This window comes from Anguilla anguilla, chromosome 1, assembly GCF_013347855.1.
Source record: "Anguilla anguilla isolate fAngAng1 chromosome 1, fAngAng1.pri, whole genome shotgun sequence".
NCBI classification, from domain to species: Eukaryota; Metazoa; Chordata; class Actinopteri; order Anguilliformes; family Anguillidae; genus Anguilla; species Anguilla anguilla.
In genome coordinates this window covers 86,216,035-86,232,030 of record NC_049201.1, presented here as the reverse complement: position 1 = coordinate 86,232,030, position 15,996 = coordinate 86,216,035, and the positions used below count along the sequence as shown (strand labels likewise).

At 47.3% G+C, this 15,996-nt stretch overlaps 1 protein-coding gene across 1 annotated transcript in view; it reads right to left on the bottom strand.

Moving 5' to 3' along the window:
• Positions 1-15,996, bottom strand: part of LOC118214643 (CUB and sushi domain-containing protein 1-like) — a 247,803-nt gene that overhangs the window by 204,654 nt on the left and 27,153 nt on the right. The window contains 1 exon segment of the mRNA XM_035394776.1: positions 7,885-8,101. Coding sequence (XP_035250667.1) covers positions 7,885-8,101 — 217 coding nt within the window.

The window sequence follows — 15,996 nt, the reverse complement described above, 5'->3', positions numbered from 1 at the left end:
AAGGATAATATTTTTTTATTCTTACAAGTACTGCATTTCAGTGGACATGAAGGTAATTATCTTCATCTGAAAGCTTTCTGCAGACGAAAGAGTTGCTCCACAAACCAGAGGCAACAGATGAATTCTGGCAGATGGCAATCTGTTAAAACTCTCACCATTCCTTAGACAGAGTGTTCAGAGGCTTCTCAGAAAGCTTTCTTTCTCACTTGTGAGAGGAAGAGTCCAGGTCAGGTCACAGGCTAGGGGTTCAGGGCAAGCACTACTTGTTTTGTCATCAATATTACCACTAAAATTTTGATACATTTGGCTGTAAGTCAAAGATAAGAACTAACTTGTAGGGTGAGTCCAGGCATGTAGAAACATAGACTGATCCATATTTTAATGAAATTATTTCACATTTTAATTACAGCAGTCCTGATATTAATATGTATGAGGGAATATTCACACACAAAGATATTCACAGATGAAAGGTCTTGACAGTGAGATAAGCAAGTAATTAGCCCGTTAGCTATAAATAAAATTAACTATTACAGTTCCATGACGGCAGGCTGCAGATCTGATACCATTTATAACAGGGATATTTTCACATGGCCATGCGCTGAGTACCACAATTACAGCTACACTGCCCTGCAGCGCTGATGCAATCAACTGATGATGTAAAGCAAATCACGCATATCTTTGAAAATATCTACCAACCAAGAATATAATACTGCCACAAGCAGTGATACAAAGGGTCCAGGCATAGACACAAGCCACTGTTACATGGCCAACCAGTGGCTATAATGAGGTACTTTGTACCACTGTGCCAAGTGCCGCTGGTCTCACCCATGAGTTCAGGCCAGAATTACAGACAGAGGTGACACAAAAGTAAAAGATCAATGCCAGATGAGTCATGCTCTATAGCACCACCATATGGTTCAACTGGGACAATACCTTCATCTTTGGGAGTGGCAATATAGCTACCAAAGTTCATCACCACTTGGGAGTTCTTAGCATTTTTGTGATGAGACGCTCCCGCAATGATATTCACTGGTTCCTTTTTAATGCATCAAAATTCAGTATAGTGCTTTCATGGAGCCCGGTCTAAGGAGACTCACAAATTTCATGCAAATCGCTCCACTTTTGTCAAAGAAGCATTTTAAGTGTTTTTCAAAAAATGCAAATTTGCAAAAAAATCCAATATGGCAGGCTTTATGGATCCTTCAGGCAAGTTTGTTATGAGCCAGGGTATCGGAAGAAAAAAAGAATTTTGACAATAGGCCAAACCGTTCAAAACTTATAGTTCCAAAAATGTCGAAAATTTGACTTTGTTCCTATAGTGCCACCATCAGGCTAGTGTGAATAGGTTTAGTTATCTGAATAGCAGGTGGGAATGGGAACAAATCTGCTAAATTTGGTTGCTTTACAATGCCCAGTTTTTTCTCCGAAAATACTTTCTTAAAATAGTTTCTACATTTGTCATCCCCACAAGACTTACTTACAACTATTTTTACCTAAAAATCTGTTTAATTTTATTTTTAAACTGATTTCACTCTAAATGTGGAAAAGACCCATTGTATTATCTGCCAGCAAGGTAGGAATCGATAATGGCGATTAGTATAGTGATGGTTGTCCTGACTGCAACATGGTTAGCACAGACACTGCTGCCAAAATGAATATAAATGGCGTCTGCAGGAGGAGACCGAAGCCTGGCTTCCCCGTGAGCATGTGCCACTTAATGAACCATCTCCAGTGGGTTACCTAAGCATGCAGACTGCAGCTAGGGCTGGTGGAGTAGCAGTCAGCCATCGATCCACCCTTTACCTCAATCCCCAAATCAGGAAGCAAATTCTGCTCATTCCAATTTCTTGCGATGAACTCAGTACAGGCTGACCAAGCTCAAGCAACCCAAAACATGCGCCGCGTTGTGTCAGTGTCTGTGTAAGGATACTGGGGCCTTTATTTTATTTTTCTATCAGAATATTCTGTGTTTCAATCAGATCTCCCTGCTTCGGCAGACCACGATGGAATTGTTGGTAACTTCGACATTCACATAGACAAGGATAACAATGCCACAGCAGCTGCTTTTTCTTCTATTATTGACACTGCTGGTTTTACATAAACTGTTTCTGGGCTCCCCTGACTGCCACAGACTCACATGAGACCTAGTGTTGTTCTAGGGCATTCAGTTTACAAACCTTACCAATGCTCCCCACAACCATGCCTTGTCAGATCACTTCCTTATTATATTGATTATTCCTTATTCGGTATTATTTAATTTTATCCAACAATCTGTTTAACTGAATTTTTCAACTTAATCCAGTTTGGGAAAGGGGCCTCAGATTTGGAAACAGACAAACCTGTCCACTGAAGAACCCAAATAGTATCACAGCCTGCTGCTCAACCCTTCTACCACCCTCATGACAAGTTCCCAGAAGCATTTCTTACTGGACAAGAAGCCACTGAAGCTTTCCTCAGCCAACCAGCTGACTAACCACTTAGCAGCGCAGAGAAGGGCCCTTCATCAAGTTTCTCACACTTGAAAAAAAAGACAAACAGACAGAAAATTGTTGTACAACGATGTGACTCATGCCCTGCAGCAAACAAGAAGAAAACTGGAGCGAAAGTGGTGCTCATCCAAATTAGAGGTATTTGGCCTTGCACGGGAACATGGCTGCCTTCTGAAATTATTATATTCTAAATCATTATATTTCTTCAATCCAAGTAAACAGAATGAACATAATGCAGTATTTATCCGCAGTGCTGTAAACAAACCAACTAAAACGAAATCTCATGAAACTGCAAATCACCCTCTTAATTATAGCAGCGGTGACTTTATGAACTCTTTAAATGAGAAATTAGAAACTATTAGAGACCGGATCTCCCTGATGTCCTCTTCTCCTGCCATTACTTCCCCAAAAGCCTGTGGAAAAGCCGGCAGAAACACTACAGAATGAAGCACTGACCGCAAGCTACACTGTTTTACTCCAACCGAAGCAGATGAGCTGACCAAGTCAGTTATAACCTCAAAGCCAACCACATGCCCTCTCGATCCGATCCCATCCTGAATGGTGAGGAGCCTTCTCCCTGTGTCAGGCCAGCACGTGCTCCATGGCTGTATGGTTTCTCTGTCTCGGTCCGGTTGCTCCCATAATGAAATCCTGGTGCGGGCCACATGTTCCCCATTCTATCCCAGGTATCTTTGTATCTACTCTTTAAAACCCTTCTCCACCCACAGCTCTTCCCGAACTCTCCTTTCTTTGTTTCCCACTCTCACTAATGGAGTAACTGCCCCCCCTTTCCAAAGTCACCCAAAACCTGCTGTCCGCCCCCTGTATGTCCACCACTCCAGCCTGCAAACCACCCCCCCCCCCCGCCCCCCTTGTCCAAAATGGACTGATTCTGTATTAGAGACCCCACACCCTGAGCTGGCCAGAGGAGGATACCCCCCCCCCCCCACACACACCCCCACACCCCCACCCTGAGCTGGCCAGAGGAGGATACACCCCCACCCCCCTCCCCCGCACACACACCCCACAGGGGTATACCCTCCCCACACACACACCCTGAGCTGGCCAGAGGAGGATACCCCCCCCGCCCCCCAAAACGGAGTCCGATTCCTTCCAAGGTCTCATCCTGTCCTGTTCTTAAAGCTCTGTGGGGGTCCTGGCCAGTGTAATCTATAAAGTGTGTCCTTTGTAAAATAAGCTACAAAAATAACATTTTAGATTGACTTATGGATTTGAGGCACATCAGGGAGAGCACACCCAGTCTCACCCGGTGTTTTTATGGGGAACTACAGTTAAATTCCGGAATACTCTAAAATACCCCACTCCAGACAGCAGCCTGTTACTCCCAGACTCCGCCAGTCCCCCGTTGACATCACTTTGTGGCACTTTGGTGAAACAGCGCAGAGGGAAACATTTTCAGCAAAGTGAAAAATTTTAAGTTGTTTTTGCATTTTAGTTTTCCCAAAACACTTTGATAAACATGATAAACTGTCTACAGATGCAAAAACTGACACATTCATTTGTTTTTTATTAATTTAATTTTTTTGTTTATATTTCTTTTTTTTTGTCACTTCTCCTTTGTCACAAATATATTTTCTTGGGGGAGGAGGGGGTACTTCTCTTCTTTTGGGGCTGCTGTTCTGGGAGCTGGACACCAGGGGGAAGGCTCAGGAACATTAATCTGCTCCATAAGAGACAGGACAGGGCAGCGAGACAGAAAAGCTTCACGTTCAAGAGCAGGATATGACCTGTACAAGGGACTCCAATTTAGACACACACACACACACACACACACTCACTAACTCAATCATGTCAGCACGAGGCACAACTGACGTATCTAAGCAACAAGTGGGAGGAGGGGGATGAGCTTCTTTTTGTTTTGGTAATAGTGTGACGATGACAGAACTTAAATGAGGCCACATCAGTATCACAGAGTAGGACCCAAATAAAAGCGAAGAGGCTATTTGGGTTCACAGAGCTAAAGAGGACAAGAGCGCCACCTGGATCCAGGAACTGGAGGTACTGAAATATACCCATACATACTCATACAGACCTATACATACTCATGCCATACTCATACATACATACTTATGCCATACATACTCATACAGACCCATACCTACATACTCATACATACTCATACAGACCCATCCACACCCACACAGATCCATATGTACCATATAAATCCATGTGTCCATTCACACACACACACACACAAACACACACACACATAGATTTGTGCAGACATGTACAGAACTGTATGGAGTCAGACTGTTGTTCAGAGCCAGCTTACAGTTCTACTACCCCCTCTTTTTCTGATTACACCTCTCCCTCCCTCCTTCCCTTACCCCTCCTCTCTCTCATCTTCCCCCTCCTCCCCCTCCTCTCCCTCCCCCTCCCCCACCTCGCTCAATGCCACACCCATCTCCCTGCAGTGTGGGGCAGCACCGTTAGACTGGAGAGCACTGGTATTTTCCCAGCAGGCTTTGCTCCAGGTTAAATGAATAAATCAGGGTAATTAAATTACGGGTGTCCAGTCGGACCAGCTCTTCGCCCCTAGGAGTCCATTTCTGAACCTCCTGGGCCCGTGCAGCTGAGCGCCAGTGCACCAAAACCATAAATTACCCCCACCACCCGGGACGGGGGCTGAACTGGGACGTCCTGCTGAGAATCCACAGCTCTCTATCCTCCTTTTTTTAAATCTCTCCTCTCCCTGACGAGCATGCACAGATAAGCCTGCACACACAAGCATGCACACACAAGCATGCACAGATAAGCATGTACAGATAAGCCTGCACAGACAAGCATGCACACACAAGCCTGCACACACAAGCATGCACACACAAGCATGCACACACAAGCCTGCACACATAAGCCTGCACACACAAGCATGCACAGACAAGCCTGCACACACAAGCATGCACACACAAGCATGCACACACAAGCAAGCACAGATACGCATGTACAGATAAGCCTGCACAGATAAGCATGCACACACAAGCATGCACAGACAAGCCTGCACACACAAGCATGCACACACAAGCATGCACAGACAAGCCTGTACACACAAGCATGCACACACAAGCATGCACAGACAAGCATGCACAGACAAGCCTGCACACACAAGCATGCACAGACAAGCCTGCACACACAAGCATGCACACACAAGCATACACAGACAAGCCTGCACAGATATGCATGCACACACAAGCAAGCACAGACAAGCATGTGCAGATGAGCTCTGTGTCAAATGTGCCAAACAAGAGCAGCACACAATCCAGTATGTTACTGAAATACGCACACAACACAGTCCTGTTCATTACTGTAATAGACGCACCCTGTTTATTACTGAAGGAGACATGCTGTTCATTACGGAGACACACCCTGCTAATTACTGAGAGTGCTCTGCTATTTGACTTTCGCAAACAAACGGAGGATTACGGAAGACAGGTGGTTTAAAAAGGAAGTGCAGCCTGCCAAACGGGAATCTGTGCTCCTGACTGAGAGGAAGCCACGGAGGAGGAAAGGAAAGGACTGAGACGGGGCGGAGGTGGAGCGGCGGACCAACGATCCCCTCGGGCAGGACGCCACTGCCTTTAAACGAGGGACGCAGAGCACCTCAGCCCCGCCCTGGGGTGCAAACTAATTTACACGCATTTTAAGAACCTCTCTCTTCAGAGCCGGGGAGGGAGAGCACGCCGCACGCCCCTGCAGCTCCCCGCTGTGGGACGGGCCGCTTACCGAAACCTTTCTGCTTTTGATGCTACCGCTGAACTGGGCGGATGGCCCTGGAGCGGTTCGCGGGCCAGCTGGGGCGCGGTCCTCACGCGGAGCGCCGCGGCGTCCCGCGCGTACGAACTCAGTAACGAGGACAGCGGGGCACAGCCGCCGCCGAGCCGCGAATCAGCCGCCAACACTATAATGTAAGTGCCAGCGCAAGAGGGCTGCTTCAGGGGGAGCCCGTCTCCCATGATTACAGGGCCGCGGGTGTCAGCCAAGGGTTCGAGCTTCCCCAGGGCACAGCGGCACTCATCTCACGCTGGATTCAAGCTCGTTTACTCCTTTTTCCATTTGTACAGAGTAATTGTGAACGCAGAGCAGAGACCCCCAAGGCTTATTAATAACTGAAATAGATGGGGAAAAGGGAAATTTGACTAAATGTTCAAAACTGAGGTTGGAGCCAAAACACCAGAAACACAAACGTTAGGTCGTTTTATTCATGGCTGCAGTCCAGGAATTTAGACTTCAATAATAAAGCTTTTGTGTCAAGTGTTTTGTTATGCTTCCAGTTTCAAATGCGATGGCAAATATTACCGAAACCCGCATAGTTCTGGCACAGTCTCCATGACTCAGTGCCCATTCTCTCTGTTCTCAGTGCACATTCTCTCTGTTCTCAGTGCACATTCTCCCTGTTCTCAGTGCACATTCTCTCTGTTCTCAGTGCACATTCTCTCTGTTCTCAGTGCACATTCTCCCTGTTCTCAGTGCACATTCTCCCTGTTCTCAGTGCACATTCTCTCTGTTCTCAGTGCACATTCTCTCTGTTCTCAGTACACATTCTGTCAGTGACAGGGGGTGGAGTCACAGGCACCTGACATACAGAAGGGGGAGGGGCTTATGGTGAAAGGAGAGGGGCTATCATGACTCATTTATTAACTACTAAGTCTCATTTAGAGACTACCGAGTCTCATCAAGAAACTACTGGGTTTAATTAAAAACTACTGAGTCTCATTTAGAAACTATCGAGTCCCCGTTTAAGATGGAACTGACTGTAAAATAATGTTTTTTTCATTGCCTTGATTGCACTGCATTGCGCTCAGTGGTAAAAACATTTTTCAGAGAAGCACAACCATAAAAACCTGAATGACAGATCGCTCATTACCTTACAGTATTATTAACACACACGTGTACATTATCACAATCACAAGTCAATTAACGCCATTGTTTCTCTCCTTCCTTCACTTCATAGCTCATCTCCTTTGTGATTTTTAAACACCCTCAGGATTCTGTCGGTATAATTGCTGCTTTTCAGTGAACGCGATCGATACATAATTAATGACAGAAAGAGCCTGTTTCAACGTACCCCATTACGGAATGGCGGGGGACTGAAGAGAGCCTTCCGCACGGAACGCAGTGAAACGCGCTCTGCGAGACTCTCCCACGCACGTCAGGATTCGCTGAACACCTGTCTTAATATTGTCCTCACAATGAAAATCACGCACTCCACTTTTTATGCACAAGCACAGCTACATAAAATAACAGGGCATGCAGAATCTCCTCTTTATCCGCAGAGCAAATGGCTGTAATACCGGCTGTAATTCCACAGGTAGCTCAGGCACCGAAACCAGACCCCCCTCCCACCCCCCCCCCCCCCGAGACTCCCCTCCTCTCTCACCTGGCGAGCAGGTTGCCGGGGCGGGGCGGACCGTCGTAGACGGACAGGATGTCGAAGTCCTCCTCCAGGGCGAACCCCTGGAACAGCAGCTGCACACGTGCGTGTTCGGGCGCGGGCACCACCCAGGTGCAGTTGGCATAGTTGGGGTATCCGTAGGGATATCCCGGGCTCTCTATGGTCCCGTTGGGTTCCCGCAGGGTGTAGCTGCAGTTTTGGGCTGGAGGAGAGTTTGGGGGGGGGGGGGGGGGTGGGAAGAACAGCAGGGTCAGAGAATGAGAGCACTATTCACTGCAGTTCACTGACCAATAATGCACTATTCACTTCAGTTCACCAGCCGATATTGCACTTTTCACTGCATTTCACTGCAGTTAATAAAAGCCCCACCCCCTCCCCAATCTCATCAGTGCTCATTAACAATGGTGACATCATTAGCCCTGCTCATTAACAATGGTGACATCATTAGCCCTGCTCATTAACACTGGTGACATCATTAGCCCTGCTCATTAACACTGGTGACATCATTAGCCCTGCTCATTAACACTGGTGACATCATTAGCCCTGCACATTAACACTGGTGACATCATTAGCCCTGCTCATTAACAATGGTGACATCATTAGCCCTGCTCATTAACACTGGTGACATCATTAGCCCTGCTCATTAACACTGGTGACATCATTAGCCCAGCTCATTAACACTGCTGATCTCAGTAGCCCTGCTCATTAACACTGGTGGCATCATTAGCCCTGCTCATTAACACTGGTGACATCATTAGCCCTGCTCATTAACACTGGTGACATCATTAGCCCTGCTCATTAACACTGGTGACATCATTAGCCCTGCTCATTAACACTGGTGACATCATTAGCCCTGCTCATTAACACTGGTGACATCATTAGCCCTGCTCATTAACACTGGTGACATCATTAGCCCTGCTCATTAACACTGGTGACATCATTAGCCCTGCTCATTAACACTGGTGACATCATTAGCCCTGCTCATTAGGAGAATGAGGTGTTTGGCAGCAGATCTTTCAGATGACAGTCAAGCGAGAGCTCGGTGCATGTTTGAAGCCCACCAGGCCTGTCTGGCTGTTTGGAGTAAACCCAGACTGGGGCAGAATGATCATTCAAAATACTTTAACCCTTCAAAATCCAGGAAGTTCCTCCAGATTCCTCCAATTATAGAACACCACGGTTGTGGTCAACCGTCACCTCTTCCATCCTATGACTGTGCCTGTTGCCTAGCGACACGATTTGTTGGCAGTTCTGGTGGAAGAAGCGTTTTCAGCATTAAGTGTTCTGGGCACCCATCTGCCTCGAGTCCGGGTAACACGCCTGTCGCTTACCTGCTCTGGCAGTCCCAGAATGCCCTGGGGCCATCCATCAGAGCTCTATCATCCATCTTTATTTACACCCAAAAACACTCTGACGGAAACCGCTGTGAGTGTTAACAGACAGCCCGTAAAATCCGACCCGGTTCCTTCAGCCGTACTGACAGCACTCACAGACGGGGCTTCCACTGTCAATCAAAAACATTTAGCACCTGCTAAATAAGCTAGTTAGCAAGCCATGCTAATTAGCCGTGCTAATTTTAATTTTTTGTGTTAACATCAGCCTGCCCAGGGACAACAGATGAAAATTAGCGATCTAGCTAAATCTGGCACATTTACATCACATAATAGTGATGTTGATCAATGTGTATTGTCCCTGTCAAATAAATAAATAAATTAATAAATAAATAAATACATTTTTCAATGGACAACATGCTTTTGGGCATGGCACGCTATCTCAGTAAGTATGAAAAGGCTGTTTGCTCTTCAGCATCTCTAGTGCTAAGAGGAGTATGCTCAGTGATTTAATAGTTTTTTCCGGTATGGGAGAGGGCTTTGTTTCTATTACATTATCATCACTTAGCGTACGTTGCTAGCCACAGCAAAGAACTGTAGTGCAGAACATCAGTGTTACTCTCAGGAATACAAAAATATGATATTGCCAAAAAAGGGACAGGGGCCCATTTATAATCAATAAGTATAATTTTAACCTAACAAACAACAAATCAAAAATCAAAGTACCACTAGACAGAAAAAATATATCTTTTTATGCAGCTATTGCTATAGCATGATCCAAAAGGAAATAGAAAGAAAGAAAGAAAGAAAGAAAGAAAGAAAGGGCTCAGGTGAGCCATAGTACAGTCTGTAAAGGAGAGTCTTCAGTCTGCGTTGGAACATGGGCAGAGTTTCTGCTGTTCTGACTGCAGTGGGAAGATGGGCAGGGTTTCTGCTGTTCTGACTGCAGTGGGAAGATGGGCAGGGTTTCTGCTTTTCTGACTGCAGTGGAAGATGGGCAGGGTTTCTGCTGTTCTGACTGCAGTGGGGAGATGGGCAGGGTTTCTGCTGTTCTGACTGCAGTGGGAAGACGGGCAGTGTTTCCACTGTTCTGACTGCAGCGGGAAGCTCATTCCACCACCAGGGGGCAGAGCAGACAGGAGACGTGACCTGGAAGTGCAGGCTCATGAGGGGAAGGGGGCCAGATATCCAGAGCAAGCAGAAAAATGGACACTGTTTGGTGAGTCAGTGCCTAATGAACTTATGAAAATATAACAAAGCTGTTTATTTAGCAGCCCGATAGAAGCAAGGTGTTACATTTTCTGCAAACCCATATAGGTAACCAGTGGAGGGAGGTGAGAAGGGGAGTGACATGGCGGAGTCTGGGGAGGCTGTAGATCAGAGGAGCAACAGTGTTGTGGAGGAGCTGCAAAGGTCTGGTGGTGGAGGCAGGGAGGCCAGCGAGGAGGGAGGTTCAGGAGTCTAGATGGGAGGTGATCTGTGCCTGGACTAAGAGCTGGGCTGAGTAGGGGGACAGTGAGGAGGGAGGTGAGGAGGGAGGTGCAGGCGTCCAGATGGGAGGTGATCGTCACCTGGACGAAGAGCTGGGCTGAGCAGGCAAAGAGGAAGGGGCGGGTCCTCCAGATGATGGACAGGAAGGATGTGAACCCGTGACAACCAGCTGCGATGCGCGCGGAGAGGGACGCAGACTCTGACTCAGAGAGCGTTTGTTGTCCATTAGCGCTCCAAGATTCCAGGCTGATGATGAGGATGGCCCAGGATGAAGGCTAGGAGCACAGCGTGGGTTTTTCTTTTTCCCAGCACACCAATTATGAAACGCCTGCAAGTGTTTTAGCGGGAGGTCTTCTTTCAGGCCCTTACACACGCAGTTGCTGTTGTTTTGCCCTTTTATTTCAGAGTATAACTAACACTGCAGTGTCTCTCTGAAGCTCTCTGCAGCAAGCAGAGCTGCCTGTAAAGACTTAGCGCAACACCCCAGCAACTCACCTCTCTCTGAACCCACCCCCCCCCCCCCACCCCAAACCCCCTCCCTCAAGGCCCCCTCCCCTCCCCTCCCCGCACCGGGGTGTGGGGGCTGCTCTGAGACACTGGGGTTTGCTTAGGGGGGCTCGCTTTGTTCCACCAGCCACCTGCAGAGTATATCAGCGCCCCAGTAGACGAACTCATAACCCACAGACCCCACTACAGAGGAAACATACTGATCACACACTACAGCTCAGAGTATTACAGAGAGAACTGTTTGTCTACAAACATACACATACACTTGCACACACATACGCACACATATGTACATACACAATCACAACCGCAAACACACACCTGCACAAGACACACAAACACACAGGCACACACACACACACAGGCACAAACAAACACACGCATTCATGTATACATGCACGTACACACACACACAAACACTCATACACGCACACACAGGCACATACACACACACACACACACACTCATGCATGCACACACATAAACACACACATGCACACACACACTCACACGCACTCTCACACACACACACACACCCTCTCACACACACACACACATACACACACACACACAGACACTTACACACACATACACACACACACACTCACACGCACTCATACACACACATACACACACACACACACTCACTCACACACACACACACACACACACACACTCACACGCACTCATACACACACACGCACGTTAGTCCAGAGACAGACATGAAGCAAAGGCTGTGGCACACTGCTGCATCTGCAGTAAATCATTTCCATTTACCGTGGTTTCAGCAGTCTCATTTGACAAGGTCACCATGGTTTCCTGTTTCAGACAGAAACAGACGAGCACCTAGCATTTACTTTACAGGTAAATAAGCATTCATGAGAGCGACAAGGCAAAGTAATTACATACGTTATTTATTATTATTATTATTATTATTTTGAATTATTATTATTAATTTCCTTATTTGCTTAAAGTGCAGATTTCCCAGTTGGGCTCAAGGCCACTAAATCAATGCCAGACTGCTGGATTGCAGCCGGCTGCTTCCAGGCCTGTCTCTGTAATGGTGATGTTGCTGTCATCCCAGTTCCTGCCCTAATGGCTGCATCAGGTGGCTGTAAAGAGCCGGAATGGCGCCGGACGCAGGTCTATCGCTCTTTTCCCCACTGCGTTACGCGCAAAGAGAGAGCCGTAAGAGCCGAGCGTGCGCGGTCAGCAGGTCAGTCCATCAGCGCTTCAGGCAGCCGGTTGGGGCTCCCTCGCCCACGCCCGCCAACATCGCTCCACAAACGCAGCGTGAACATCGCCCCCGGCAGCACGAGCCGCCGTTAATGCCGGATTCATTCACCCAACTGGGGGGTCAACTGTGTTCAGCGCACTGACACAGTCGCATGCAGACGCATCCCCTTTCATTTCCATGTGCTGACACCGTCGCATACAGACGCATCCCCTTTCATTTCCATGTGCTGACACCGTCGCATGCAGACGCATCCCCTTTCATTTCCATGCGCTGACACCGTCGCATGCAGACGCATCCACTTTCATTTCCATGCGCTGCTGTGGATCACAAATATTTACTGTTGCCACAAATTGTCATAATTAATTAATGTGCCATATACAGGCAGACTAAGTAGAAATATTTGTTTTCATTACTTCATAATAAATAACACACTCTGCTGAATGCTGATAGCTGAGTGAAAGTGGTTGTCATCATTGTTATAAGTCCCATCCCCAGCGGTATATGGGCGGAGTCCCCAGCGGTATGTGGGTGGAGTCAGGGTTCTGTCCCCAGCGGTATGTGGGTGGAGTCCCCAGCGGTATATGGTTGGAGTCAGGGTTCTGTCCCCAGCGGTATGTGGGCGGAGTCAGGGTTCTGTCCCCAGCGGTATGTGGGTGGAGTCAGGGTTCTGTCCCCAGTGGTATGTGGGCGGAGTCAGGGTTCTGTCCCCAGCGGTATGTGGGCGGAGTCAGGGTTCTGTCCCCAGCGGTATGTGGGCGGAGTCAGGGTCCTGTCCCCAGTGGTATGTGGGCGGAGTCAGGGTTCTGTCCCCAGCGGTATGTGGGCGGAGTCAGTGTCAGTGGCCACAGCGCATCACACCGCACTGCCGGAATGCTACAGGAATGGGAATTCCGTTCAGTATGGCAGATTTCCAATGTGAAATATGGAGACAAACAACCCGTAGCCCACTGAAAGCTGAATATGATCTCTGCTCTTTCTCCCGAAGGACTGTGACATTCTCTCCTTCCAAACACCCCTCCCTCGTCATCCCACCATTCTCTCTTTCCAAGAGGTTGACTGCAGCAGTGAAGGACAATGAGCTCTGTTCCAACATACACACACACATACATACACACACACATACACACACACACACACACACACACTTACATGCACACAAACAAACACATGCATGCACACACACACACACACACACACGCTGATGACCGTGGGGGCCACTAGTGCTGATGACCACGGGGGCCACTAGTGCCGATGACCATGGGGGCCACTAGTGCTGATGACCGCGGGGGCCACTAGTGCTGATGACCGCGGAGCCACTAGTGCCGATGACCGCGGGGCCACTAGTGCTGATGACCACGGGGCCACTAGTGCTGATGACCGCGGGGGCCACTAGTGCTGATGACCACGGGGGCCACTAGTGCTGATGACCGCGGGGCCACTAGTGCTGATGACCACGGGGCCACTAGTGCTGATGACCACGGGGGCCACTAGTGCTGATGACCACGGGGCCACTAGTGCTGATGACCGCGGGGGCCACTAGTGCTGATGACCGCGGGGGCCACTAGTGCTGATGACCACGGGGGCCACTAGTGCTGATGACCGCGGGGGCCACTAGTGCTGATGACCGCGGGGGCCACTAGTGCTGATGACCGCGGGGGCCACTAGTGCTGATGACCACAGGGCCACTAGTGCCGATGACCGCGGGGCCACTAGTGCTGATGACCTCAACAGTGGTACAGAAACCGCACGCCTTCGTAAATTTAAGAGGTTTTGAGTCTTTATAAGTTTATTTAAGCCATACCTGCCAACCTTTAACTAGGCTACATCTCTAGATCATTGTGCAATGTAACTGAGCAAAATCCCATTAAATATCCGAAATATGTGATAATTGTTTATGCAAATAGACAGTCTCTTCACAATGGAATGAATGGGAAATGGTTTGGGATTTGGCAAATACCCAAATTAAGCGCTAACAGCAGTGACAAAAGGACGGTGGTACAGGCATTCTTTGAGTGAATGCATAAAAATAATTGAAATACATTAAGCTGGAATTTGCATGGATTCATTAAGTAAAAATGTTAATTAATATTGTACCCTAAGTGAGTGACACAATGAAAGGCATTGCAGTTCCATTATTCCTGCAGAACGATCCCCTGGCAATGACTTCACCCTTCAGCAAAGCCTAAATTTCCTCCCAAATCAGGCACTTACAAAATGTGACCTTTATAAATAAAATAAATAAATCAGCGATTTAAATTGTTCCAAATTCTTATTTTTGTCACATGCTTGGTTTTTTTTTTTTAGCCTTGTGGTGGTCTCTTGAAGACTTTACAGAATTTTACATTCTAAATACAGACGACACGTTGAGTTGACGGTGGCAGTGGAGCCAGGTCGACTGCAGTCACTCTCACACAAAGTCACCACCTAAGCCCTACTTTGAGCCAGGAAAAACGATGTATTACTATTTTTATCATTGTTTTAAAAAAGGTCCAATATCAGTGTGGAATTTTCCATCAACTAATTTGCGTCTGTGCTGACTGCTGACCTCAACTTAGACATCTATAGTATAGTAGTCTGGGCCAATCAAGAACGTACGCTAAAACTTAAATAAAAATGTTTTTTTTTTGCATTTTTATTTCAGTTTTTGTGTACATTCTTGATTGGCACAGACATTTAAAAAAAACAAAAAAAAAACAAGGATATTTTAGATATTTATCGAAGTTTCTGATAGTCTGCCAGTTGTACAACAGAAAGCAAAAAGGGCACAGATGGTTTGAAGTTTAAAGTGAAAAACTGCTCTTTATGCATCTCCACAGCAGCTTGTACCACATTGTGTTTGTTTCCAGAGGCAGTACATTTCAACAGATCAATTCAAGAGTTTATTCACAATTATGAAATTATATATTCATTTAAATTTCAAAGAGGCACTTCTTCGCTTTTCGGTTCTTAAGAAAAACAAGCCCATGCCTCTTTTCTCGAATGCCTAACAGCGGACAAAGCCACTTACAAACTGAAGCCACTATTATACCCGACGCACAAACAGAAGAGAGCTTCAGCTATGTCGCCTAGTGTTATTTATTCCAGCCTGAATTTGCAGATAAGTGGTTTCAGCAGAGAGCGCCTGGGAGAGGCAGGACAGTGCTGGCATGCTGACATCCTGTTTGAGGACCACTAGCCTCATTTTCAGCAGATCTGAGTTGCCTAAAGGCGGTGGGTGAAAATGACTTCGATGATTTTGTCATTTTCTTATCCCCTACAACTTGGAACTGCACAAGCAGGAGCCATTTCCAATTACGCTGCTGCTATGAGGCACTTCTTTCATGTGTTGAACAAAACACCTTCTTCACTGCTGATGCAGGAAGTGGGGCCAATTCTACAGGAAGCTGGGCTGATTCTACAGGAAGCTGGGCCGATTCTACAGGAAGCTGGGCCGATTCTACAGGAAGCTGGGCCGATTCTACAGGAAGCAGGGCCGATTCTACAGGAAGCAGGGCCGATTCTACAGGAAGCTGGGCCGATTCTACAGGAAGC